We start from the raw sequence: 26197 nt of genomic DNA, 5'->3' as shown, positions 1-26197 counted from the left end.
CAAATCAATATATATTTTATATTTGAGATTCTTAAAAGTAGCCACCCTTTGCCTTGATAACTGCTTTGCACACTCTTGGCATTCTCTCAACTAGCTTCATGAGGTAGTCACCTGGAATGCATTTCAATTAACAGGTGTGCCTTGTTAAAAGTGAATTTGTATAATTTTTCCCCCTCTTAATGCGTTTGAGCCAATCAGTTGTGTTGTGACAAGGTAAGGGTGGTATACAGAAGATAGCCCTATTTGGCAAAAGACAAAGTCCATATTATGGCAAGAACAGCTCAAATAAGCAAAGAGAAACGACAGTCCATCATTACTTTAAGACATGAAGAGCATTCAAGAAAATGTCAAGAACTTTGAAACTTTCTTCAAGTGCAGTCACAAAAACCATCAAGCGCTATGATGAAACGTGCTCTCATGAGGACCGCCACAGGAAGACCCAGAGTTACCTCTGCTGCAGAGGATACGTTCTTTAGAGTTAACTGGACCTCAAATTGCAGCCCAAATAAATGCTTCACAGAGTTCAAGTAACAGACAAATCTCAACATCTATTGTTCAGAGGAGACTGTGTGAATCAGGCCTTCAAGGTCGAATTGCTGCAAAGAAACCACTACTAAAGGACATCAATAAGAAGAGACTTGCTTGGGTCAAGAAACACAAGCAATGTTCATTAGACCGGTGGAAATCTGTCCTTTGGTCTGATGAGTCCTAATTTCAGATTTATGGTTCCAACCGCCGTGTCTTTGTGAGACACAGAGTAAGTGAACGGATAATCTCTGCATGTGTGGTTCCCACCGTGAAGCATGGAGGAGGAGGTGTGATGGTGCGGGGGTGCTTTGCTGGTGACACTGTCTGTGATTTATTTAGAATTCAAGGCACATTTAACCAGCATGGCCACCACAGCATTCTGCAGTGATACGCCAACCCATATGGTTTGCACTTAGTGGGACTATCATTTGTTTTTCAACAGGACAATGACCCAAAACACACCTCCAGGCTGTGTAAGGGCTATTTGACCAAGAAGGAGAGGGATGGTGCTGCATCAGATGACCTGGCCTCCACAATCACCTGACCTCAACCCAATTGAGATGGTTTGGGATGAGTTAGAATGCAGTGTGAAGGAAAAGCAGCCAACAAGTGCTCAGCATATGTGGGAACTCCTTCAAGACTGTTGGAAAAGCATTCCTCATAAAGCTGTTTGACAAATTGCCAAGAGTGTGCAAAGCTGTCATCAAGGCAAAAATATATTTAGATTTGTTTAACACTTTTTTGGTTACTACATGATTCCATATGTGTTATTTCATAGTTTTGATATCTTCACTATTATTCTACAATGTAGAAAATATAAAAAATAAAGAAAAACCCTGGAATGAGTAGGTGTGTCCAAAGATTTGACTGGTACTAAAAGTGCCCCAGAACTACCCTTTACTATGGCTTAAGGACCCACAAAGCTTCTCTCCGAGTACTGTAGTGTGGTCCTGTATTAGTCAGTTGGTAGAGCATGGTGCATGTTGCTCTGTGGTGGAGAGAAGATTTTACAATTTCATAACTAATTTCATGCAATTCTACTCATTTTGCCCAGGGGGCGGGAAAATAATTTGCAGTTTTACAGCTAATTTCCTGCAATTCTACACATTTTGCCACATTATGCAACATTTTGAAATAGCACCTTTTGTATTCATTGTTCTAACGCTCAACAGTAAGTTGCGACCCCAACTGAGTTCCTAAAACAATGGATCCGCGGGCCTACAAATGTGGGGCCCGCCAGTTGCCCATCCCTGGGTAAAATGGTTGGATTGGGTAAAGGTCAATCTGATCCTGGATCTGTGATTAGGTGCAAACACTAACTTAGCGTATTTCTTACCGTCTCCCCAGCTGATGATGTCATCGGGGTCAGAGGGCACCCCTGTCCAGAGGGAGGCCATTTTGGGGTACCCCCCCTCTAGTTTCCTTTCCTGCCCCCCTTCATCAAATCTCCAGAACTCCCCTCCGCTGAACACGTACGTTTTCCCATTGTGTGCCCACACAAACACCGCCTCCACCCTCTCCAGTGGCCGACCCTCCATGGTACGCATGCCCCATTCCTCTAGGGAGCGTGGGTACCCAGGCAAAGAGGCCCTGTCTTTGAACACCCAGTACTGGGCTCCTGCACAGAGAGTAGAGAGGACAGAGGACAACCAGAGAGAGATTAATCACATTGAAATATATCATTTATCAGACATAAACAGATAGAAGACGCTCATTTGGGCATTCATATACTACTCACACAAGAACATAACAGTAAGCAATATACAATTCAGAATACTATATATTTACGGTATAACATGTCATATTATGCAGCATTATATATTTTTGAATATTTTTGCCTATCTCACCAATGAAGAAGACGATGTGTCCGTCGCTCCTTTCATAGACTGTGTCAATCCGGTCCAGCCTTAGGGGGAGCCCAACCCAGAAGTTGTGGATCAATGCTGGGATGAAAGACACCAGAGAACCCCACTGCTGAGCACGCCAGAAAAAAGCACCTGAGAGAGGGAGGTAGAGAGAGAGAGAAAATAAAGGGAGAAGCACAGGTTGGGGGAGAGAGAATGGGAAAGTGTATGTTTTGGGTGTACAGTATACAGTAAGTGTATGCACTATGCATACGTATTTGTGTACAATGTATGGGTTACAGTTGACTTTAGATAAGTGATAAAGGAAAGGTTGCACGATAGATAGTGTGTTCCACAAATCTAACAACGTAAATGTATTGTATTTCTGTAAGTCTTCATGCAAAAAAAAAAGATAAACACCTCTATTTTCGCAATGTGATTTACATTTATCAAAAACTCCTATACCAACAATACATTGGGCTTTGACGTAAAGAAAGGAACAGCCTGCTGGTGGCTTCGGTGATGGAGGCGAATTGGGTAAGTAGGTACTAAATTGCCCAAAGAGTTTTGTCATGTTATGTTGCTAGTAGATGATTTAAAAAAAACAGTCCATGCAAAACAAACTGGCCCACTCGGATCTAGCATGGTGTTTGGGGATGGAATAGGCTAGCTAGCTAGCAAGCAAGCTACAACAACTCCATCAACACTGCACGTTTTGCAAAAATAAATGGTCAAATACCAATTGGATTAATGTCATCTTTTGTTTCAAGGTATGTCTTTATTTTTGCTGAACTGTGATCTTTATTGGCCGATATAAGTTGCAGGATATCATGGTAGCCAATGTTGGGTCAGCCATTATAAACTCAGCAAAAAAAGAAACGTCCTCTCACTGTCAACTGCGTTTATTTTCAGCAAACTTAATATGTGTAAATATTTGTATGAACATAACAAGATTCATACAACTGAGACAAACTGCACAAGTTCCACAGACATGTGACTAACAGAAATTGAATAATGTGTCCCTGAACAAAGGGGGGGTCAAAATCAAAAGTAACAGTCAGTATCTGGTGTGGCCACCAGCTGCATTTAGTACTGCAGTGCATCTCCTCCTCATGGACTGCACCAGATTTGCAAGTTCTTGCTGTAAGATGTTACCCCACTCTTCCACCAAGGCACCTGCAAGTTCCCGGACATTTCTGGGGGGAATGGCCCTAGCCTAAACCCTCCAATCCAACAGGTCCCAGACGTGCTCAATGGGATTGAGATCCGGGCTCTTCGCTTGCCATGGCAGAACACTGACTTTCCTGTCTTGCAGGAAATCACGCACAGAACGAGCTGGTGGCATTGTCATGCTGGAGGGTCATGTCAGGATGAGCCTGCAGGAAGGGTACCACAATGAGGGAGGAGGATGACTTCCATGTAACGCACAGTGTTGAGATTGCCTGCAATGACAACAAGCTCAGTCCGATGATGCTGTGACACACCACCCCAGACCATGACGGACCCTCTACCTCCAAATCGATCCCGCTCCAGAGTACAGGCCTCGGTGTAAAGCTCATTCCTTCGACAATAAACGCGAAACCGACCATCACCCCTGGTGAGACAAAACCGCGACTCGTCAGTGAAGAGCACTTTTTGCCAGTCTTGTCTGGTCCAGCGACGGTGGGTTTGTGCCCATAGTTGTTGCAGCTGATGTCTGGTGAGGACCTGCCTTACAACAGGCCTACAAGCCCTCAGTCCAGCCTCTCTCAGCCTATTGCGGACAGTCTGAGCACTGATGGAGGGATTGTGCATTCCTGGTGTAACTCGGGCAGTTGTTGTTGCCATCCTGTACCTGTCCCGCAGGTGTGATGTTCGGATGTACCGATCCTGTGCAGGTGTTGTTACACGTGGTCTGCCACTGCCACTGTCAGCTGTCCGTCCTGTCTCCCTATAGCGCTGTCTTAGGCGTCTCACAGTACGGAAATTGCAATTTAGTACCCTGGCAGTCCTCATGCCTCCTTGCAGCATGCCTAAGGCACGTTCACGCAGATGAGCAGGGACCCTGGTCATCTTTCTTTTGGTGTTTTTCAGAGTCAGTAGAAAGGCCTCTTTACTGTCCTAACTTTTCATAACTGTGACCTTAATTGCCAACCGTCTGTAAGCTGTTAGTGTCTTAACGACCGTTCCACAGGTGCATGTTCATTAGTTGTTTATGGTTCATTGAACAAGCATGGGAAACAGTGTCTAAACCCTTTACAATGAAGATCTGTGAAGTTATTTGGATTATTACGAATTATCTTTGAAAGACAGGGTCCTGAAAAAGGGACGTTTCTTTTATTGCTGAGTTTACCTGGATTTACTGTTACTGCTGCTAGTAACATTAGCACTCAGGTTAGTATGTGGCTAGCTATAGTTACCATCGGCAAACAACAGTTATAGCCAGTTTGGTTATAGACGTTCAATGTCTACTATGATGATAAAGGTTTATTTTGTATGAGAAACGCTGATGTGCTGAACTTCTAATAAGTGATGTGTTTCAAGGCTGCAAGTGGTTAGCTAGTAGGGGTAAGCCAGCAGGGGTGTAAAAGGGGCTATGCTAAAAACAAACATTTTTAGCAGATACAGAATAAAGAAACACAGGATACAGTCAGATGACAAGTTGGGTTTATTCAGAGTGCAAAAATATTTTTTCAAAACAATGTGGGTCTTCATTTTCTTACGTGTGTAACAGTTGTTAAAGTACTGTGTGAATTTCACCAGGTTCATAGATTAATATGGCATGTTGATTTGTTATTATGCATGCCTGCATCCTGGGAGTAGGGGAGTGTGTACTTACGTTTTGCCCTGCATGCTCAAATCATTTTGATGCACTATGAGAGGTAGGCATGCTTTGTCTGTCGTCTTCAGAAAAGTTTGATTCTTTGAAGCACAAAGTCATACACACTGTGTTTTGTTCATGAATAATGTTGTATATTTAGAGGTTACTCATAAGTGATTGGTATTGTTAAGATGCACTTTTAACTGTACTTTTTAGGATTATATTAACATTCTGAATTCAACATGTGGTTAATAGCTAAGGTATTAGCAGGCTATTGTATGTGTGAACGATGGCTAGCTCCTCAAATTATCCCAGTCCCTTGTATTGTGCATCAGTTGTAGAAAGAGGCGACGATTTGCAGAACATATGTGCTCTACAAATGTTTGATTTTCTTTTGGATGCAGGTATGTGGTTTTATCTGAGGCTGCATTTATTGTAGCCTGGGATTTTAACAAGGCTAATCTGAAAAGAAGGCTCCCTAAATTTTATCAGCATATCGAATGCGCGACTCGGGCTGGCAAAACCCTGGATCATTGTTATTCTAACTTCCGCGACGCATACAAAGCCCTCCCCCGCCCTACTTTCAGAAAATCTGACCACGACTCCATTTTGTTGCTCCCAGCCTATAGACAGAAACTAAAACAGAAAGCGCCCGTGCTCAGGTCTGTTCAACGCTGGTCCGACCAATCGGATTCCACGCTTCAAGATTGCTTCGATCACGTGGACTGGGATATGTTCCGCATAGCGTCGGACAATAACATTGATGAATAACGCTGATTTGGTGAGCGAGTTTATTAGCAAGTGCATCGGTGATGTTGTACCCACGGCGTCTATTAAAACCTTCCCCAACTAGAAACTGTGGATTGATGGCAGCATTCGCGCAAAACTGAAAGCGCGAACCACTGCTTTTAATCAGGGCAAGGTGACCGGAAACATGACCGAATACAAACAGTCTAGCTATTCCCTCCGCAAGGCAATCAAACAAGCTAAGCATCAGTATAGAGACAAAGTAGAGTCGCAATTCAATAGCTCAGACACGAGAGGTATGTGGCAGGGTCTACAGTCAATCACGGACTACAAAAGGAAAACCAGCCCCGTTGCGGACCACGATGTCTTGCTCCCAGACAAACTAAACAACTTGCCCGCTACCAAAACCTGCGGGCTCTCCTTCACTGCAGCTAACGTGAGTAAAACATTTAAACGTGTTAACCCTCACAAGGCAGCCAGCCCAGACGGCATCCCCAGCCGCGTCCTCAGAGCATGCGCAGACCAGCTGGCTGGTGTGTTTACGGACATATTCAATCAATCCTTATCCCAGTCTGCTGTTCCCACATGCTTCAAGAGGGCCACCATTGTTCCTGTTCCCAAGAAAGCTAAGGTAACTGAGCTAAATGACTATCGCCCCGTAGCACTCACTTACCCCGTATCGCCCCGTATCACTCACTCATCATGAAGTGCTTTCAGAGACTGGTCAAGGACCATATCACCTCCACCCTACCTGACACCCTAGACCCACTCCAATTTGCTTACTGCCCCAATAGGTCCACAGACGACGCAATTGCAATCACACTGCCCTAACCCATCTGGACAAGAGGAATACCGATGTAAGAATGCTGTTCATCGACTACAGCTCAGCATTTAACACCATAGTACCCTCCAAACTCGTCATTAAGCTCGAGACCCTGGGTCTTGACCCCGCCCTGTGCAACTGGGTCCTGGTCTTCCTGACGGGCCGCCTCCAGGTGGTGAGGGTAGGAAACAACATCTCCACCCCACTGATCCTCAACACTGGGGCCCCACAAGGGTGTGTTCTCAGCCCTCTCCTGTACTCCCTGTTCACCCATTACTGCGTGGCCATGCACGCCTCCAACTCAATCATCAAGTTTGCAGACGACACTACAGTGGTAGGCTTGATTACCAACAATGACGAGACGGCCTACAGGGAGGAGGTGAGGGACCTCGGAGTGTGGTGTCAAGAAAATATCTCACACTCAATGTCAACAAAACAAAGGAGATGATCGTGGACTTCAGGAAACAGCAGAGGGAGCAGCCCCCTATCCACATCGACGGGACAGTAGTGGAGAAGAAGACAGTGTGGTGAAGAAGGCGCAGCGCCTCTTCAACCTCAGGAGGCTAAAGAAATTCGGCTTGTCACCAAAAACACTCGCAAACTTTTACAGATGCACAATCAAGAGCATCTTGTCGGGCTGTATCACCGCCTGGTACGGCAACTGCTCTGCCCGCAACCGTAAGGCTCTCCAGAGGGTAGTGAGGTCTGCACAACGCATCACCGGGGGAAAACTACCTGCCCTCCAGGACACCTACACCACCCGATGTCACAGGAAGGCCAAAAAGATCATCAAGGACAACAACCACCCGAGCCACTGCCTGTTCACCCGCTATCATCCAGAAGGCGAGGTCAGTACAGGTGCATCAAAGCGGGGACCGAGAGACTGAAAGACAGCTTCTATCTCAAGGCCATCAGACTGTTAAACAGCCATCACTAACATTGAGTGGCTGCTGCCAACATACTGACTCATCTCTAGCCACTTTAATAATGAAAAATTTATGCAATAAATGTATCACTAGCCACTTTAAACAATGCCACTTTATATAATGTTTACATAACTTACATTACTCATCTCATATGTACATACTGTACTCTATACCATCTACTGCATCTTGTCTATGCTGCTCGGCCATCGCTCATTCATATATCTTTATGTACATATTGTTATTCATTCCTTTACACTTGTGTGTATAAGGTAGTTGTCGTGAAATTGTTAGATTACTTGTTAGATATTACTGCATGGTCAGAACTAGAAACACAAGCATTTCGCATTTTGTGTACATGGATTTTATAATGTCGTATGTTTTTCCCCCAACACCACTTTCCATCAATTTATATTAAAAAGATAAAGGTAAAATAAAAAAATATAGCAGACCCTCATGCCATATTGAGTCAAATGCCTTTTTGAAATCAGCAAAGCATGAGAAGACTTTGCCTTTGTTTTGGTTTGTTTCTTTGTCAATTAGGGTGCCGTTTGGCGTACAGTAATTTGGCAAAAAGCCAATTTGACATTTGCTCAGTACATTTTTTTCACAGAGGAAATGTACGAGTCTGCTGTTAATGATAATGCATTTTTCTTCCCAAGGTTGCATATCCCATGGTAGTTATTGGGGTCAAATTTGTCTCCACTTTTGTGGATTGGGGTGATCAGTCCTTGGTTCCAAATATTGGGGAAGATGCCAGAGCCAATGATGATGTTAAAGAGTTTAAGTATAGCCAATTGGAGTTTGTGGTCTGTATATATTATAATTTCATTGAGGATACCATATTTTGTCCTGTAGTTCATTCAATGTAATTGGAGAATCCAGTGGGTTCTGGTAGTCTTTAATAGTTGATTCTAAGATTTGTATTTGATCATGTATATGTTTTTGCTGTTTGTTCTTTGTTATACGACCAAAAAGATTGGAGAAGTTATCTATCTGTTTTGGGTAGATAACTCTTCGCATTGTTGTTTGTTTAGTGTTTTCCAATTTTCCCACAAGTGGTTAGACTATGGATTTTTCAATTACATTGAGCTGCTTTCTGACATGCTGTTTGTTCTTTTTCTGTAGTGTATTTCTGTATTGTTTTTTCACTATTTACCATAGTGAAGGCATAGGCTCAGGATTTCTGGGTCTCTATGTTTTTGGTTGGACAGGTTTCTCAATTTCTTTCTTAGGTTTTTGCATTCTTCATCAAACCATTTGTCATTGTTCATTTTCTTCGGTTTTCTGTTTGACATTTTTAGATTTGATAGGGAAGCTGAGAGGTCAAATATACTTTACACCTTCACTATTACAGTGGGACGTTTTGTCCAGGAAGTTGTCTAAAAGGGATTGAATTTGTTGTTGCCTATTTGTTTTTCGGTAGGTTTCCACACTACTTTCCTTCCATCTATAACATTTCTTAAAATTATTTAGTTCCTTTGGCTTTGATGCCTCATGATTGAGTATTGCCCTGTTCAAGTAGACTGTGATTTTGCTGTGATCTGATAGGGTTGTCAGTGGGCTGACTGTGAACGCTCTGAGAGACTAGGTTGAGGTCAGTGATAAAGTAGTCTACAGTACTACTGCCAAGACATAAGCTATAAGTGTACCTACCATAGGAGTCCCCTCGAAGCCTACCATTGACTATGTACATACCCAGCGTGCGACAGAGCTACAGGAGTTTTTGTTGGTTATGTTGTCGTAATTGTGCCTAGGGGGGCATACAGGGGAGGGAATGCTGTCTCCTCCAGATAGGTGTTTGTCCCCCTGTGTGCTGAGGGTGTCAGGTTCCTTTCCAGTTCTGGAATTTAGGACGCCACAGACTAGTGCATGTCCCTGGGCTTGGAAATTATTGATTTCCCCCTCCAAGATAGAGAAGCTGTCCTCATTAAAGTATGTGGATTCTAGTGGGAGGATATAGGTAGCACACAAGAGGAAATGTTCCTGTGTCTTTCTCTCTCTCTGCTGTGTGTGCATCTTGCTAGCTATCACTCAAATTATTTCTCTCTCTCCTTTTACTAGCTGTCACTCAAATGGTGAGGGACTGAAGGTCATCGGCTGGAACTCAAATTGCAAGGGGGCTGGACCACGTGGGGGGAAATTTTGAGAAATGGCACCACACAGACACTGACAGTCCCAAGCCCGTACACTTTTCTATAGTTAACATGAAAAATGGTTGTTCTTCTTACCCTTGAAGAAGAAGACTTCTCCTCTGATGTTGGCAATGGCATCATATTTCCCCTCACAGCGATCTGGCAGAGCAGGGTCTGGGCTGTGTTTGTAAGGGGCGGTAGAGAGAGGGTACTGTATCTTTATGATATTTTCATGATATTGTCATATAGTATCTTAACTATAACAAGTTGTAGTATTTGCAGTATTTGCCTAGTTATACACTCACTGTGGTGTTAGTCTTGGGGATGGAGGACTGGGCAGGAAAGGTAGCTTGGGAGTGGTGGGGGCCGGAGTGGGATGCGTGGCAGACGTTCTTCTCTTTCCTATGAAATACCATTTCAGTATTTTTGAGCATTTGTGTTCCTGTGTCTCTGGATATGGGTCTTTATAACATTTCCCTTTGTTGAGGACCTAAACAAAGACTTCAAATGTGTGTGTGCACTGTGTGTGATTGTTATGGTGTGTACCGTATATAGCCTGTATTCCCAGCCTGTCATCTGTAGGTAGTGTGTAGCTCTGGATGTCCCCCACAGTCCCCTGGTAGTATGGCCTCATGATGGAGGGATTGGAAGAGGTATGTGAGAGGCCCAGGGCGTGGCCAAACTCATGCACTGCTACCGTGAAGAGATCAGTGGTGCCAACGTCATCTGAGAGAGATGGAGAGGAGAGAAAAAGAGACAATAGATCTCAAATCAAATTGTATTTGTCACATGCTTCGTAAACAACAGGTTTAGGCTAACAGTGAAATGTTTACTTACGGCCCTTCCCAACAATGCAAAGAGAAAATAATTGAAATGATAGAAAAATAATAACACAAAGAATAAAAAAATAAATTGTAACAATAACTTACAAGGGATACCAGTACAGAGATGATACATATACTGTAAGTATAGGCTATTTGGCGATAGAGGGAAAATGACAGAAATGGAGGAAGGGGAAAAAAAGGGAGACAGTGGTTGGGGGAGCCAAAGATGAAGAGAGAAATGGAGGGAGGGGAGAGAAAGGGAGAGAGAGTAAGAGATGTAGGGAGGAAAGGAGATGGATGGATAGATAGGGAAAGATAAAATCTCATTATGTTGTTCACAGAAGTACACACTGTTTATGTGTGTTACGCCCTAAGCCTCTCACTCACCTCCATACCCGTAACTCCAGCTCTCCCCATTGTCAAAGTGGGTGTCCCCCGCCATGTCTGCCGTCCCGGGGAAGAACGCGTGAGCCAGGGTGCCACCTCTGCCATCGAAGGGGTACCCGTCCTCATGGTAGGAGCTGGGGAAGGACACCCTGAAGTCCCCCTCTTGGTTGGGGTGGTTCCGGGAGGGGCGAAGAAGTTGGAAGTTGAGGGGGGTGGGGTTGCTCCACACACGGAGGGCGTAGGTGAGGATGAGGTCCACCAGTTCGGGGTGGAGGGAGGGGGACAGGGAGGGGGAGGGGTAGCTGAGCACACTGGAGTGGGGGAGGATGAGGGAGGGCATGAGAGGAGATTTGGGTTGCAAAGGGAGGGTATATTACTGGAAACTTTCTAGGTTTACCTGTAAACTACCATAATTATCTTTCAAGGATTTTATGTAATCTATCACAAGACATCTAGTGGCCCATTAGGGCACTTCAGAATATGAACCATCAACTTAGTGAATACCATTGGTGTGTAATATGAGGGATTCAAATCAAATTGTGTTAGTCACATGCGCCGAATACAACAGTGAAATGCTTACTTACGAGCCCCTAACCATTAATGCAGTTTAAAAAAAATACGAGTAAGAACAATAAATAAAAGTAACAAGTAATTAAAAAGCACCAGTAAAATAACAATAGCGAAACTATACACAGGGTGGTACCTGTATAGAGTCAATGTTCGGGGGCACCGGTTAGTTGAGGTAATATGTACAAGTAGGTGGAGTTATTAAAGTGACTGAAAGCAACAGATGAAAACAACAGAGAGTAGCAGCGGTGTAAAAGCGGGGGGGGGGGTAGTGCCTTGCGGTCAGAGGCTGAGCAGTTGCTATACCAGGCAGTGATGCAACCAGTCAGGATGTTCTCGATGGTAAAGATGTAGAACCTTTGAGGTTTTGTCGTGCCCTCTTCACAACTGTCTTGGTGTGCTTGGGCCATGTTAGTTTGTTGGTGGAACTTGAAGCTCTCAACCTGCTCCACTACACCTCTGTCGATGAGAATGGGGATGTGCTCGGTCCCATTTTCCCTGTAGTCCACAATCATCTCCTTTGTCTTGATCATGTTGAGGGAGAGGTTGTTGTCCTGGCAACACACAGCCAGGTTTCTGACCTCCTCCCTATAGGCTGTCTCGTCTTTTGTCGGTGATCAGGCCTACCACTGTTGTGTCATCGGCAATCTTAATGATGGTGTTGGAGTTGGACTGAGAACGCACCCCTGAGGGGCCCCTGTGTTGTTACCTACCCTTACCACCTGGGGGCGGCCCGTCAGGAAGTCCAGGATCCAGTTGCAGAGGGAGTTGTTTAGTCTCAGGGTCCTTAGTTATTGATGAGCTTTGAGGGCACTATGTTGTTGAACGCTGAGCTGTAATCAATGAATAGCATTCTCACATAGGTGTTCCTTTTATCCAGGTGGGAAAAGGCAGTGTAGAGTGCAATAGAGATTGCATCATCTGTGGATCTGTTGGGGCGGTATGCAAATTGGAGTGGGTCTAGAGTTTCTGGGATAATGGTTTTGATGTGAGCCATGACCAGCCTTTCAAAGCACGTCATGGCTACAGACGTGAGTGCTACGGGTCAGTAGTCATTTAGGCAGGTTACCTTAGTGTTCTTGGGCACAGGGACTATAGTGGTCTCCTTAAAACATGTTGGTATTACAGACTCGGACAGGGAGAGGTTGAAAATGTCTGTGAAGACACTTCGCAGTACACGTCATGGTAATCCGTCTGGCCCTGCGGCCTTGTGAATGTTGACCTTTTTAAAGGTCTTACATCGGCTGCGGAGAGCGTGATCACACAGTCTCTGGAACAGCTGGTGCTCTCATGCATGTTTCAGTGTTATTTGCCTAGAAGCGAGCATATAAGTAGTTTAGCTCATCTGGTTGGCTCGTGTCACTGGGCAGCTCTCGGCTGTGCTTCCCTTTCTAGTCTGTAATGGTTTGCAGGCCCTGTCACATCCGACAAGCATCAGAGCCGGTGTAGTACGATTCGATCTTAGTCCTGTATTGACGCTTTGCCTGTTTGATGGTTCGTTGGAGGGCATAGTGGGATTTCTTATAGGCTTCCGGGTTAGAGTCCCGCTCCTTGAAAGCAGTAGCTCTAGCCTTTAGCTCAATGCGGATGTTGCCTGTAATCCATGGCTTCTGGTTGGGGTATGTACCTGTATGTACGGTCACTGTGGGGACGATGTCATCGATGCACTTATTGATGAAGCCAGTGACTGATGTGGTGCACTCCTCAATGCCATCGGAGGAATCCCGAAACATATTCCAGTCTGTGCTAGCAAAACAGTCCTGTAGCTTAGCATCTGCTTCATCTGACCACATTTTTATTGATCGAGTCAGTGGTGCTTCCTTCTTACATTTTTGCTTGTAAGCAGGAATCAGGAGGATAGAATTATGGTCAGATTTACCAAATGGTGGGTGAGGGAGAGCTTTGTATACGTCTCCATGTGTGGAGTAAAGGTGGTCCAATGTTTTTTCCCTCTGGTTGCTTATTTAACATGCTGATAGAAATTTGGTAAGACTGATTTAAGTTTCCCTGCATTAAGTCCCCGGCTACTAGGAGTGCTGCCTCTGGTTGAGCGTTTTCCTGTTTGCTTATGGCGGAGTACAGCTCATTCAGTGCCAGCATTGGTCTGTGGTAGTATGTAGACAGCTACGAAAAATACAGATGAAAACTCTAGGTAGATAGTGTGGTCTACAGCTTATCATGAGATACTACCTCAGGCGAGCAAAACCTCGAGACTTACTTAGATATATTGCACCAGCTGTTATTTACAAAAATACATAATCCGACGCCCCTTGTCTTACCAGACACTGTTGTTCTGTCGATACAGCGTATAACCAGCCAACTGTATGTTGATAATGTTGTCGCTCAGCCACGACTCCGTGAAGCATAAGATATTACAGTTTTGAATGTCCCGGTAGTTTAATCTTCCGCATAGGTCATCGATTTTATTTTCCAAAGACTGCACATTTGCTAGCAGAATGGAAGGAAGTAGGGGTTTATTCGATCGCCTACGAATTCTCAGAAGGCAGCCCGCACTTTGGCCCCTTTTTCTCCGCCTTCTCTTCACGCAAATGAGGGGGAACTGGGCCTGTTCCCGGGGAAGTAGTATATCATTCACGTCGGGCTCGTTAAAGGAAAAAAAGGATTCTGCCAGTCCGTGGTGAGTAATCGCAGTCCTGATGTCCAGAAGATCTTTTCGGTCATAAGAGACGGTAGCGGCAACATTATGTACAAAATAAGTTAAAAAATAAGTTACAAACAACGCAAAGGAAAAAAAAAAACGATTGGTTAGGAATACGTAAAACATCAGCCTTGTTCTCCGGCAATCATCAGAATGAAATAATCATTTTTTAATAATTTTTTCACACTTTTATTTATTTTACTATGTCAGTATGTATTTGTTGTCAATGTTTTGGCAACAAGCTGCCGGCAGTTTTGAAAAACAAGATTCCAGTAACTGGTAAACTATCTGTGGTATATTAACGAGGCAAGATGCAGCCATGCTGTTTAGCATCAAGTTTAATAACAGAATGAATTGACATGTGCATTCTCATAATGCACTTTGACCTTGACTATGGTACGGCAACCTGTGTGTACCAATATTACTATTAACCCTATAATGTAATACCATAATTGAACCATGTAGTTGTTATAGGCTAATTAATACACTACATCATCTACCCCTTTTAGTCTGAGAAACAGTAACAAATGATCCCTATTAAATGGGGGACAGGTAGCCTAGTGGTTAAAGCTTTGGACTAGTAAGGTTGCAAGGTCGAATCCCCGAGCTGACAAGGTAAAGATCTGTCGTTCTACCCCTGAACAAGGCAGTGAACCCACTGTAACTAGGCCATCGTTGAAAATAAGATTTTTTTCTTAACTGACTTGCCTAGTTAAATGAAGGTTAAAAAAATGCTTGTACTGTAAACAACTAAAAGAGCATGTATCTTTTAAACACTCAACATTTCAATGAACAGTTTGACATCATATGTGTTTCTTTTTCTTACAACCTTTGTCGATACATCTTTTCACATCATAACAATTCTTTCTCTTTTTTTCAACCTCATCAGTGTGAATGCGTGTGTGTAAAAGTCTTTAAGGGCAACGCAGGCTCTGTGTGTCTGCGATCAAATGTTCTTGTCTCACCTGTACAGTGTCAGTTGTGTCTGTCAAAGAGTCAGTTACCACCTGAGATGGTGTTTCAGTAGCAACTCATGCTCTCAACTGATCCACGTGTCATATGTGGACTGTCAGTGTCTCTGCCTATCACTTTGTAAGATACTGGACCTGTCTGTTGTGTGACAAACTCAGGTATCCATCTCGGTCCTCCTCCCGTTGTATTTCGCAAGTACACAGCATCATCAACTCCAAATGACCTTTCCACTGTTCGTTGGTCATGGTTAGAGCATTGGGCCAGTAACTGAAAGGTTGCTGGCCCAATGCTCTAACCATGACCAATGCTCTAACCATGACCAATGCTCTAACCATGACCAATGCTCTAACCATGACCATGTCTGAACATACCTCTCTGCCAGCCTTCTTGAAGTTGGGTGTCCATGCGTGCTGGTGGAGTGCAGGATTCCGTTCTACCTCACAAACGTCTGGAATTAGTTTGACATGAAAGTTTTCGCATTGTCCGTTACGAATGATGAGAACAACTTCTCAGTCTGGTTATGGTAGCACGTGAAGTGATTTGTGACATTCTGAACACTTCTAACTGTTTAGAGTGTGCGTCAACCACTATCATAAACATGGGCTTGCACAGTCTGTGTAAACATTTAACACTCACCATGGAACTCCCATGGATGCAACGAGACCTGTCATGGGGTTTCACACTCCTTGCAGATCGGCTCCACTTCTCCGTATAGTTTTGGCCACCAGACATAAAGTATTTGCGAGCAAGTGCTTTCGTTTTTACAATATCCTGGTGTCCTGTGTGTATTGCCCCATAAGAAACACCCTCGTTCAACAGACAGCTCATTCCTCCGTGTGTCTAATTTCAAGTTTTCGTCAACCTGTTCAAGCCAACCCTCCATGATATATTTGTAGACTTTTGAGAGCTCACTCTCCATGTGTGTTGCTCTGGCTATTTGTGTAGCGTTCAGCGGTGCTTCCTCAAAGTTCTCTGTTAGCAGTGTGTGGATGTGAGCTGATACAATTCCGGCATCACTGGTCTCAGGTAGTAGTCACACGCTAACAAAATGTGGGCCTACCACTGCATGCAATCGTAGAGAGGCTCTTGTGCTCCCCAAACAAGGTAAGTAAGGGTTTGTGATCAGTCAATAAGTTAAATTGTCTCCCCCACAGATACTGATGGAACTTTTTTACTCCATAGATTAGTCCCAAGGCTTCCTTTTCAATCTGAGTATTTCTTCTCAACTGGGGCATCTCTATTTGGCATAATGTGCTGCATGATGGCTTCAATACCGTACAATGTGTCACAAGCCAAAGAAAGAGGTACTCACGAGGCACAGATGTCAATTCAATGTCTATTCCATGTTGGTTCAATGTAATTCGTTAACAGTTCTTTTCATTTGTTGAAGGTATCCTGTTCCGGTTGTTTCCAACGCCAAGTCACTTGGTCTTTCAGCAACCTATACAGTGGCGCTAGAACTGTGCTCTGCTTTGGCACAAGACGTCAATAGTAGTTAACAAGACCTAGAAAGGCCTTCAGCTCCTTCACGTTTGTACTGCCAGGTGCCCCCTGGATAGCTTTGATTTTCTCTGTGGATGGGTGGATTCCTCTGTTATCCAACACATAACCTAGATACATTTTGACTTTTTTTTACATTTGGACTTTTCACTTGGAGTCCGTTCTCCTGAAGACGTTGCAGGACCTTTTGTAGGTTCCTAGGGTGCTCCTTTTCATTCCATCCAATCAAGATCCTTCATCAGATTTTCCATAATCCTCTGAAAGATAGAAGGGGCTGAAAGGTGAAAGGTAACCTACTGTGCATTCAGAAAGTACTCAGACCCCATCACTTTTTCCACATTTTGTTACTTTTACAGCCTTTTTCTACAATGGATAAAATATAAACTTTTCCTCATCAATCTACACACAATAGCCCGTAATGACAAAGCAAAAACAGGTTTTAATAAATGTTCGCAAATTCATAAAAAGGAAATGGCTTATTTACATACGTTTTCAGACCCTTTGCTATGAGACTTGAAATTGAGCTCAGGTGCATCCTGTTTCCATTGATCAATCTTCACCTGTGGTAAATTAAATAGATTGGACATGATTTGGAAAGGCAAACACCTGTCTATATAAAGGTCCCAAGTTGACAGAGGGTGTCAGAACAAAAACCAAGCCATGAGGTCGAAGGAATTGTCCATAGAGCTCTGAGACAGGATTGTGATCTGGGGAAGGGTACCAACATTTTTTTGCAGCAGTGAAGGTCCCCAAGAACACAGTGGCCTCCATCATCCTTAAATGGAATAAGTTTGGAACCACTAAGACTCTTCCTAGAGCTGGCCGCCCGGGCCAAACTGAGCAATTGGGGGAGAAGGGTCTTGGTCAGGGAGGTGACCAAGAACCCAATGGTCACTCTGACAGAGCTCCAGCATTCCTCTGTGGAGATGGGAGAACCTTCCAGAAGAACAACCATCTCTGCAGCACTCCACCAATCAAGCCATTATAGTAGAGTGGCCAGATGGAAGATAAGTATCTCATGTACGAGCTCATCTGGTACAACTAGGGCTGTTGCGGTGACCGTATTATCGCCACACCGGCGGTCACGAGTCATGAAGGCAGTCAAATTCCGGTAATTAGGCTTCTCCAAGCTCTGATGCTGCTGATGGTGATTAGTAGCTGATCAAACTTGCTAACTGCCTGGTACTCAGCACTCTATTGTCCCTCTAATCACTCTGACATCAATGCAAATGTATTCAAAAATCGAATCAAACACTTAATGAGAGCCAATGAGCTCACGTTGTGCAATATTTCTATAGGCTATGCAGTCGCGTGAGAAAACAGAGTGATGGCCCCTAATAAAAAAAGGAGGATCCCATCAGCTTTCTATAGACTAGGCCTACTATATTTTTTTCTCAACTTTCCTAATATTAAGCACATTGTTTATCTTGTCATGACTGTCCTGTGAAGATCCAAATAGGTCAGATCAGTTTTGCAATGAATGACTTCAACCACACGCCCTCTCACCCGCAGAAGGGGGAGGAGGAAACTGATGGGGGTTAAACTCACACCCTGTTGTAAATCAAGGTAGAAGATTCAGGTCTCACTCTCCAAAGGAATGTGCCTTTGTTTCAACAGAATTTTCCCGCCGAACCTCTAACACGTTCTAAAGCGAATATTGGAACAATATTTCAAACATAGAACGTGGGGAATGGTCAGAGGTGAACTAAAGCACACTAATGTCATTTTGGTTGTTATTTTGTGATGTCATAAAAAATGCCATTCGCTATTTAAGTGCATATTTTTCCCGCTGCCCGTTTCGAGACAGGTGCGTGATAATGGTCCATTCTAAAGCAAAACAAATTTCACACATATATTATTTAGTATATGTAAAGATTAAATCAAGAATAGTCTGTTGGGCCTTTTGCAGGTGAGTGACTATTGGGCTTGTCTCCACTCCACCCTGATCTGTTTCACCTGTCTTTGTGCTTGTCTCCACTCCACCCTGATCTGTTTCACCTGACTTTGTGCTTGTCTTCACCCCCTCCAGTTGTTGCCCATCTTCCCCATTATGCCCAATGTATTTATACCTGTGTTCTCTGTTTGTCTGTTGCCAGTTCGTCTTGTCTTGTCAAGCCTACCAGCGTGTTTTTCTCTGTTTTTAGCCCTCCCGGTTCCGACCTGTTCTGCCTGCCCTGACACTGAGCCCGCCTGCCTGACCCTTCAGCCTGCCCTGACCTTGAGCCTGCCTGCCACCATTTGGACTCTGACCTGGTTAATGAACTTCTGTCTGTCCTCGACCTGCCTGCCCCTTGTATTCTAATAAATATCAGAGACTCTGACCATCTGCCTCCTGTGTCTGCATCTGGGTCTCGCCCTGTGTTGTTATATGTGAATTATATATTATCACTTGTGAATGATGCCCAGCATAAGAAACTGCTTTTTTTCCTAAACTTTTTCGATTCATATTCGCACACCTCATGTAGCCTAGCCCATAGGCCTATTTGTGGCCAAATAACTTCTTAGAATTAATCCGCTTTACAAGGGGTTTAGAGCCTAACTGGCTTACATAGCAGGGCATGAGTTTCAAGTTTGGGAAAGATCATTTTCACCATAAAATGCACCTTTTATAATGAAAGCATTATGTGCATAATCGCATTTGAGGTCACTTTTGATAATGGTGTTTTCTCGCTAATGGAACATTCACGCTTATTGCCTACGGCGCTTATAATGTGAAGAAATAGTTTATCAACATTTTAAGCTAAAAGTTCTGATCTATTGCGTCAACCACATTTTTTTTAATGCTAGTGGCTGTATTAATTTGGGATCTATTGCACCCCACACCTGTCCCAGACTATGTTTGGAATAGTTATTTATCGCACAGAATAGGTCAACTTTTGTACTATGGGGGACAGTAGGCTAGTGCTTTTGCTGTGCGTTAGCCCTACTCATCTTGTTGGCTGACGATAAGTAAATGATAGACAGTTCTTCCAATATCTTCAATATGCACCTCGGAATTGGATAAGGACGTGCACAGTTGTGTCCCCACTTGTAGCCTGTGAGAAAGACCTGACGGAGAGCCATGTGAGTGAGAGGCACTTTGGATTGCGCAGCACTCAGGGAGAAGGGCACAACGCATCACTCCAGGCCTCAAAAGGCATGGATTTTTTATAGGGTGTATTACGACAAAGGGGATGCCGCTGTGAAATTTGAGGCATTATCAAGTGCTTGTCAAATTGTGAATGAGAGACTATTGGAGTGAATACATCCTGCGCAAAAAAACAAAGCAGAGCTCATGCCTTTCAAACGACTTTTTTCAAATCATCATTAGTCTCATCATTCAGCCTTACAATGTCTTAAAAATCAAAACATAAAGCCCAACGTTTGTAGAACAACTAAAGTTACATTAATAACTCTAAATTAAGAATATTAGGTGTATGTCACGTCTGCTCCCGCCCTATGTCACGTCTGCTCTCGTGTGACTCAGTTGGTAGAGCATGGTGTTTGCACCACCAGGGTTGTGGGTTCGATTCCCACGGGGGACCAGTACGATTTTTAATTTTTTTAATAAAAAATGAAATGTATGCATTCACTACTGTAAGTCGCTCTGGATAAGAGTGTCTGCTAAATGACTAAAATGTAAAATGTAAAAAAAATGCTCCCTCTCTGCCCTCCCCCTGGTGCTTGAGGGCCCTGCATCACACACTCCTGCCATCCATCATGCACACCTGCCTTCCCTCGTCACGCGCATCAGCGTTATTGGACTCACCTGGACTCACTTATCACCTGTTAATTTCCTCCCCTATATTTGTCAGTTCCCCAGCTCTGTTCCCTGCTGCTGCATTGTATTGTTTTTTTGTCTTTAGTATTAGTTTGCTGACACTGTTCCTGACTCGTTCCATGTCCGTCTTTATTAAATGTTTTACTCCCCGTACCTGCTTCGTCTCTCCAGCGTCATCTCATGTGACAACCTATTTCTTTGTTAACCGCTCAATACAGAATAGCCGTATGTGCGCACTCTCTCAAATCGTTTGGAGAAAATATTTGTTCAATTGTTTTCTTCATACTATAAAATAATATAAAAGAATGCCACCTGAATTCTAAGCAAATCTTGTCTGCTAAATTAACTAGTGTAGCCCACAGCTGTTTGGCATAACCACATCAGGACCTAACATTAAGGACAACTCAAAGTATGCAATTCTTTTCTTCAGAAATAATGGAATTTATTGTGAAGGTGTAGGCTATATTACATGGATTAATTAGACTTTTAAAATGTAGATGTTCCAAAGGTCTGCATCAGTAGCTTATAGGCTATGTGTGGAAGCCAGGAGATGCTGAATGTGTTAATGTTAATTAAAGGTCAATTTAGGGTGAGACTGACAGTTATTTGCTTGACAATCATCAGCTAACGAAATTTCGTGACCGCAACAGCCCTAGGTACAACCCATCTCCAGATGTTGTCATCTGTCTCATAGTTTTGACTCTCAAGGCATAACACCCCATTCTTCACATGTAATGTCCCCCACAGTTGTTTGAAAGGCCTGAACTTTGGCTCCGATTGCAACTCCACAGGGAGCTCTGCTCTACCCTGTTTTTCCATGTTTTTAACTGGGAGACCACTGGGTCTCTATCCTGTGCATCCAAAAGGAAAGCTGCATTTGTGGGGACTGCCTGGCTTGTTTGAGTTCCAACCTACAGGCTCAATAGTGACACCCTGAGGATTGTTTACGATGCCTCTCAGATTGACAGTGGCCTCCTGTGAGTCGGCTGTGTCTACACTCTGTCTGTGTGTGTTGTGTGACACACCATCTGCATTACTGTGCAGTCTCTCTGGCCTGTGGACAATATCATTGTCAAACTGATCCAGTTTCTCTAACCATCTAGCCAACTGTCCCTCAGGTTGTTTGAAGTTACTCAGCCACCTCAGTGAGCTGTGATCATTTCTCATTATAAATTTCCTCGCCAGCAAAAACTGTCTGAAATGTTTAAGAAACACTACCACAGCAAGAAGCTCCTTCTTGGTAGGTGAATACTTCCTTTCCTGTTTTGACAGTGACCGACTGGCATATGCTACTACTCTTTCTATCAACCCTCTTGTTTCTAGGAGAGGACTGCCCCTATGCCTGCGTCACATGCATCAGTATCCATTATGAAATCTAGATTTGGGTCAGGGAAAGCAAGTATGGGGATGTGGTAAACTTGGAATTTAATTTGTTAAAGGCAACTTCATATGCTGCGTTACACTCAAACATTTTCCCCTTATCTGTCAATCTGTACAAAGGCTCCGCCATAGCTGCAAAATCTGGTATGAACCTCCTGTAGTATGACGCCAGGCATAAAAAGCTTCTGTCTCTGTTTTCATGGGGTCAGTCGACACTCCCTCAGCCGAGATGATGTGTCCTAGGTAGCTCACCTGTGACCTGAACAAATGGCACTTAGATGGCTTCACCTTAAGTCATGCATGCTCCAAACCTTGTCTAAACACTTCACATGCTCTTGGAATGTACGACCAAACACTATGATGTTGTCTAAGTACACCAAACATGTTGTCCACTGTAAATCAGCCAAAACCAGGTCCATGAGACCCTGGAACCTGCTTGGAGCATTTGTCAACCCAAACCCCATTATCTGGAACTCGAAAAGTCCTCTCATTGTCATAAAAGCAGTTTTGCAACGATCCTCGGGGTGCATCTCGACTTGCCAGTAACCACTGGCAAAGTCTAAAGTGGGAAACCACTGAGCAGCGGCAAGCAAGTCCAAGGTCTCATCGATCCTAGGAAATAGATAAGCATATTTTACAGTGTTCTCATTTAACCTTCTGTAATCCGCACAGAACCTGATTGAGCCGTCCTTCTTTCTTACTAACACCACTGGTGCTGCCTATGGACTGCTGGATGGGTTAACTATTCCCCTTTCTAACATATCCTGCAAATACTTGTCAAACTCTGCTTGCAGATGAACAAGCACCCGCCTCAATGCTTGTTTGATAGGCCTGGTGTCCCCTGTGTCAATCCTATGCTGGACTAGTTTAGTGCAGCCCAAGTCAAAATCACCAGTGCTAAACATTCCCACATACCTCCCCACCATTTCCTTTACAGCTCTCAGCTGCACCTCAGTTAGCTGGCTGCAATCTATATAAGATAACTAACGAGACTGCCCCAGGAGAGCTCCTGATCGACATGTGTACTTGGTGCATTGAGTTGGTTGGAACATCTCCAGCGCGCTGATAATAAATAATTATTAATTTAAGTGTAGAATTTCCACGACACTACCAACAGGTTACTTGTATCAGTGACTTTAACGCAGGACTCAAGAAGACCCTCAGTTTTGTCATTGTTTACTGTACCCTCAACTTCACTAGTTATAAACATTTCACTTATAGAAGGGATAATCGTGTCATTCATCAACACCACTTAACACACTCCCCCTGCCCCTCCACTGAAAATCTGCTTCCCCAAAACACGTTTTCTTTTTTCACGTCAAGTACAGCCCCATATTTTACCAGAAAGTCTGTCGCTATCAGTACACACTGGTCTGCGTTGCTAGCAATGACAAAATCCCAGGTCAGATTCAATGTTCATGACTGTGGACCAGGTCTCCAAGACTGAGAGAAACTGTCCATTTGCTACTTTAACCATGCTGTGGTATGGTTGCAATGTACCACTCTTATTTCCAGTAGCATTTCTCCATACCTGTTCGTGTACCATGGAAACCTGGACCCCGAGTCCACCATGACCTCATACTCGGAGTCAGCAAATCTGCACTCCAGGTAAACCCCACTCTCCACCACACTTGATGTAATTCTCGCTGTGGACTGGTCAGCTGTGCATGTAGTTGAATCCGATGCTGCGCTGACATGGAAAAGGAAAGGACCGTTTTTTTCATGTGCAATGACATTTCCAGCAGGCCCTGCTATTGGTCGACGTAGGTCGTCCTCTGTCACTCCCGGGGAAGCTAGATCTCCCTCTCCCTGGTCCGGTCTGTATCCTCCTGTGGCATTTGCCGTTGCTACTGTAGAAGACTCTGGAAACGCTCTGCTGCTTTTGGTATGTCTGCCTCTCATGTGGCTGCCTCGCTGCCAGATACTGCACCTTAGTCCGCAACTGTGCAACGCTCTCACACAATGACTCGAACATCTCTTTTGGAACTCTGACATTGTCTCCAACTGGAGGCAGAGTAGCCTTGCTTGTCCCACACATGTTCACTTTTTATTGTGCAGTGTCTTCACTTTCCAGCATTTCTAGCTGCTTTATCTGATCAAGCTCTGTAGCTATACTAACTGCCTCTTCCAATGTTTTTGGTACTGCCTTGCGCAGGTGCATACGCAGATCACTGCACCCAATGTGTGTAATAAAATGATCTCGTGCCAGCGAATTACGTGTGCTCGTGCTATAATCTGGATAAGCCTTTGAAGCTAGCCTGCTTAAATCATGCCCAAAGTCATGAATGCACTCAACGACTTTACCTTTTCTGTCCTGAAAAAATGCATGATTCCAGTCAGCATGTTCTGGTGGCTCAAAGTGCCTCTGCAAAGCCACTTTCACACTGTTCTAATCATTCTTGGTATCCTGAGGTAAAGTACTACAAAATCTCTGCGCATTTCCCCTCAGCAACAGCATGAGAAAGTTCAAACGATCTACCGCTCACCATCCATTCACTTGCGCTGCTAACTCAAATTGTTCAATCCAAACAGTCCATTCATCTTCTTTCCCCTCGAAAGATTATGACATGAACACCGGCTGGTCAATCCGACTGTCCATGGCACCCGGGTGATCCACCACCGGCTGTTGGTCGGTCAGTGGTTGTTGATTGCTGTTCCCGGGTTGTTCAACTTTTCCCTCCATTTTCCAATGCAGCTAACCAGCTAAAATTAGCCAAGCTTGTAAGTTGTTAGCTAGTTCACGTGCTGATCCCACCGTTGCCACCAATTTGTAACGAGCATGTAAAGCCACCGAAAATCACACGTAGTTTGTTGACTAGCGTAAACAGTCCTAGGACACTGATTTCTCATAAATAACCAAGTTGTAATTTATTTGGATGAACACAGACAGTGCACCCCAGCGCTGACCCGCCTCACAATCGCCTCACCAAAAACTCTCCCTCAGCATGCTCCAGCATCCTCACATACAGCAACTCATTTGCATAACATTGTGTGATAGCCTGAGAGACTTTCGATTGTGTAAAACATTACACTATTAAAGAACAAGTTGATAAAGATATTTTGGATTCCCAGTAGATTACAACGGCATTGGACAAATAGTTGCTTCTAGCTCTGTCAAGTTGGTTGTTGATCATAGCTAGACAGCCATTTTCAAGTCTTGCTGTAGACTTTCAAGTCGATTTAAGTCAAAGCTGTAATTAGGCCACTCAGGAACATTTAATGTCGTCTTGGTAAGCAACTCCAGTGTTTTATGTTATTGTCCTGCTGAAAGGTGAATGTCTCCCAGTGTCTATTGGAAAGCAGACTGAACCAGGTTTTCCTCTAGGATTTTGCCTGTGCTTAACTCTATTTCATTTATTTTTATCCTATAAAAACTCCCTATTCCTTGCCGATAATAAGCATACCCATGACATGATGCAGCCACCACCATTCTTGAAAATAAGAAGAGTGGTACTCAGTGATGTGTTGTGTTGGATTTGCCTCAAACATAACACTTTTTATTCAGGACATAAAGTACATTTATTTAGTGCCTTAAAACAGGATGCATGTTTTGGAATATTTATATTCTGTACAGGCTTCCTTCTTTTCACTCTGTAATTTAGATTAGTATTGTGGAGTAACTACAATATTATTGATCTATCATCAGTTTTCTCCTATCACAGCCATTCAATTCTGTAACTGGTTTAAAGTCACTATTGGCCTCATGGTGAAATCCCTGAACGGTTTCCTTCCTCTTCGGCACCTGAGTTACGTAGGAAGGACAACTGTATCTTTGTAGTGACTGGGTGTATTGATCCACCATCCAAAGTGTAATTAATGCTCAAAGAGATATTCAATGTCTGCTTTTTATTTTATTTTTACCTACCTACCAATTGGGGCCCTTCTTTGCGAGGCATTGGAAAACCTCCCTAGTCTTTGTGGTTGAATCTGTGTTAGAAATTCACTGCTTGACTGAGGGACCTTATTTTATGCGTGAGGTACATTCAAAAAACATGTTAAACACTATTATTGTAAACAGAATGAGTCCATGCAACTTATTATGTGGCCTTTTAAGCACATTTTTACTCCTGATCTTCTTTAGGCTTGCCATAAGAAAGGAATTGAATATTTATTGACTCAAGACATTTTAGCTTTAAATTTTGTATTCATTTGTAAAAAGTTCTAAAAACATAATTCAACTTTTACATTATGGGGTATTTTGTGTAGACCAGTTTCACAAAATCTAAATTTAATCAATTTTAAATTCAGGCTGTAACACAAAATGTGGAAAAAGATAATGGGTGTAAATACTTTTTGAAGGCACTGTAAATGCATTAACGAAACATTATTTATAAAAATGAATCTATTC

At 43.6% G+C, this 26197-nt stretch overlaps 1 protein-coding gene across 1 annotated transcript in view; it reads right to left on the bottom strand.

The window, feature by feature from the left end:
* The window catches only part of mmp25a (matrix metallopeptidase 25a), a 37649-nt gene that overhangs the window by 1683 nt on the left and 9769 nt on the right, over positions 1-26197 (bottom strand). Inside the window, exons 4-9 of the mRNA XM_014192270.2 lie at positions 11012-11322; positions 10347-10526; positions 10106-10202; positions 9897-9979; positions 2376-2525; positions 1865-2146 (exon numbers count right to left, since the gene is read on the bottom strand). Coding sequence (XP_014047745.1) covers positions 1865-2146; positions 2376-2525; positions 9897-9979; positions 10106-10202; positions 10347-10526; positions 11012-11322 — 1103 coding nt within the window. The remainder of the gene's footprint in view (positions 1-1864; positions 2147-2375; positions 2526-9896; positions 9980-10105; positions 10203-10346; positions 10527-11011; positions 11323-26197) is intronic.

The sequence above is a fragment of the Salmo salar genome, chromosome ssa03 (assembly GCF_905237065.1).
Source record: "Salmo salar chromosome ssa03, Ssal_v3.1, whole genome shotgun sequence".
NCBI lineage: Eukaryota > Metazoa > Chordata > Actinopteri > Salmoniformes > Salmonidae > Salmo > Salmo salar.
Note: the sequence above shows the minus strand (reverse complement) of the source record. Positions and strands in the feature narration are given on the sequence as shown.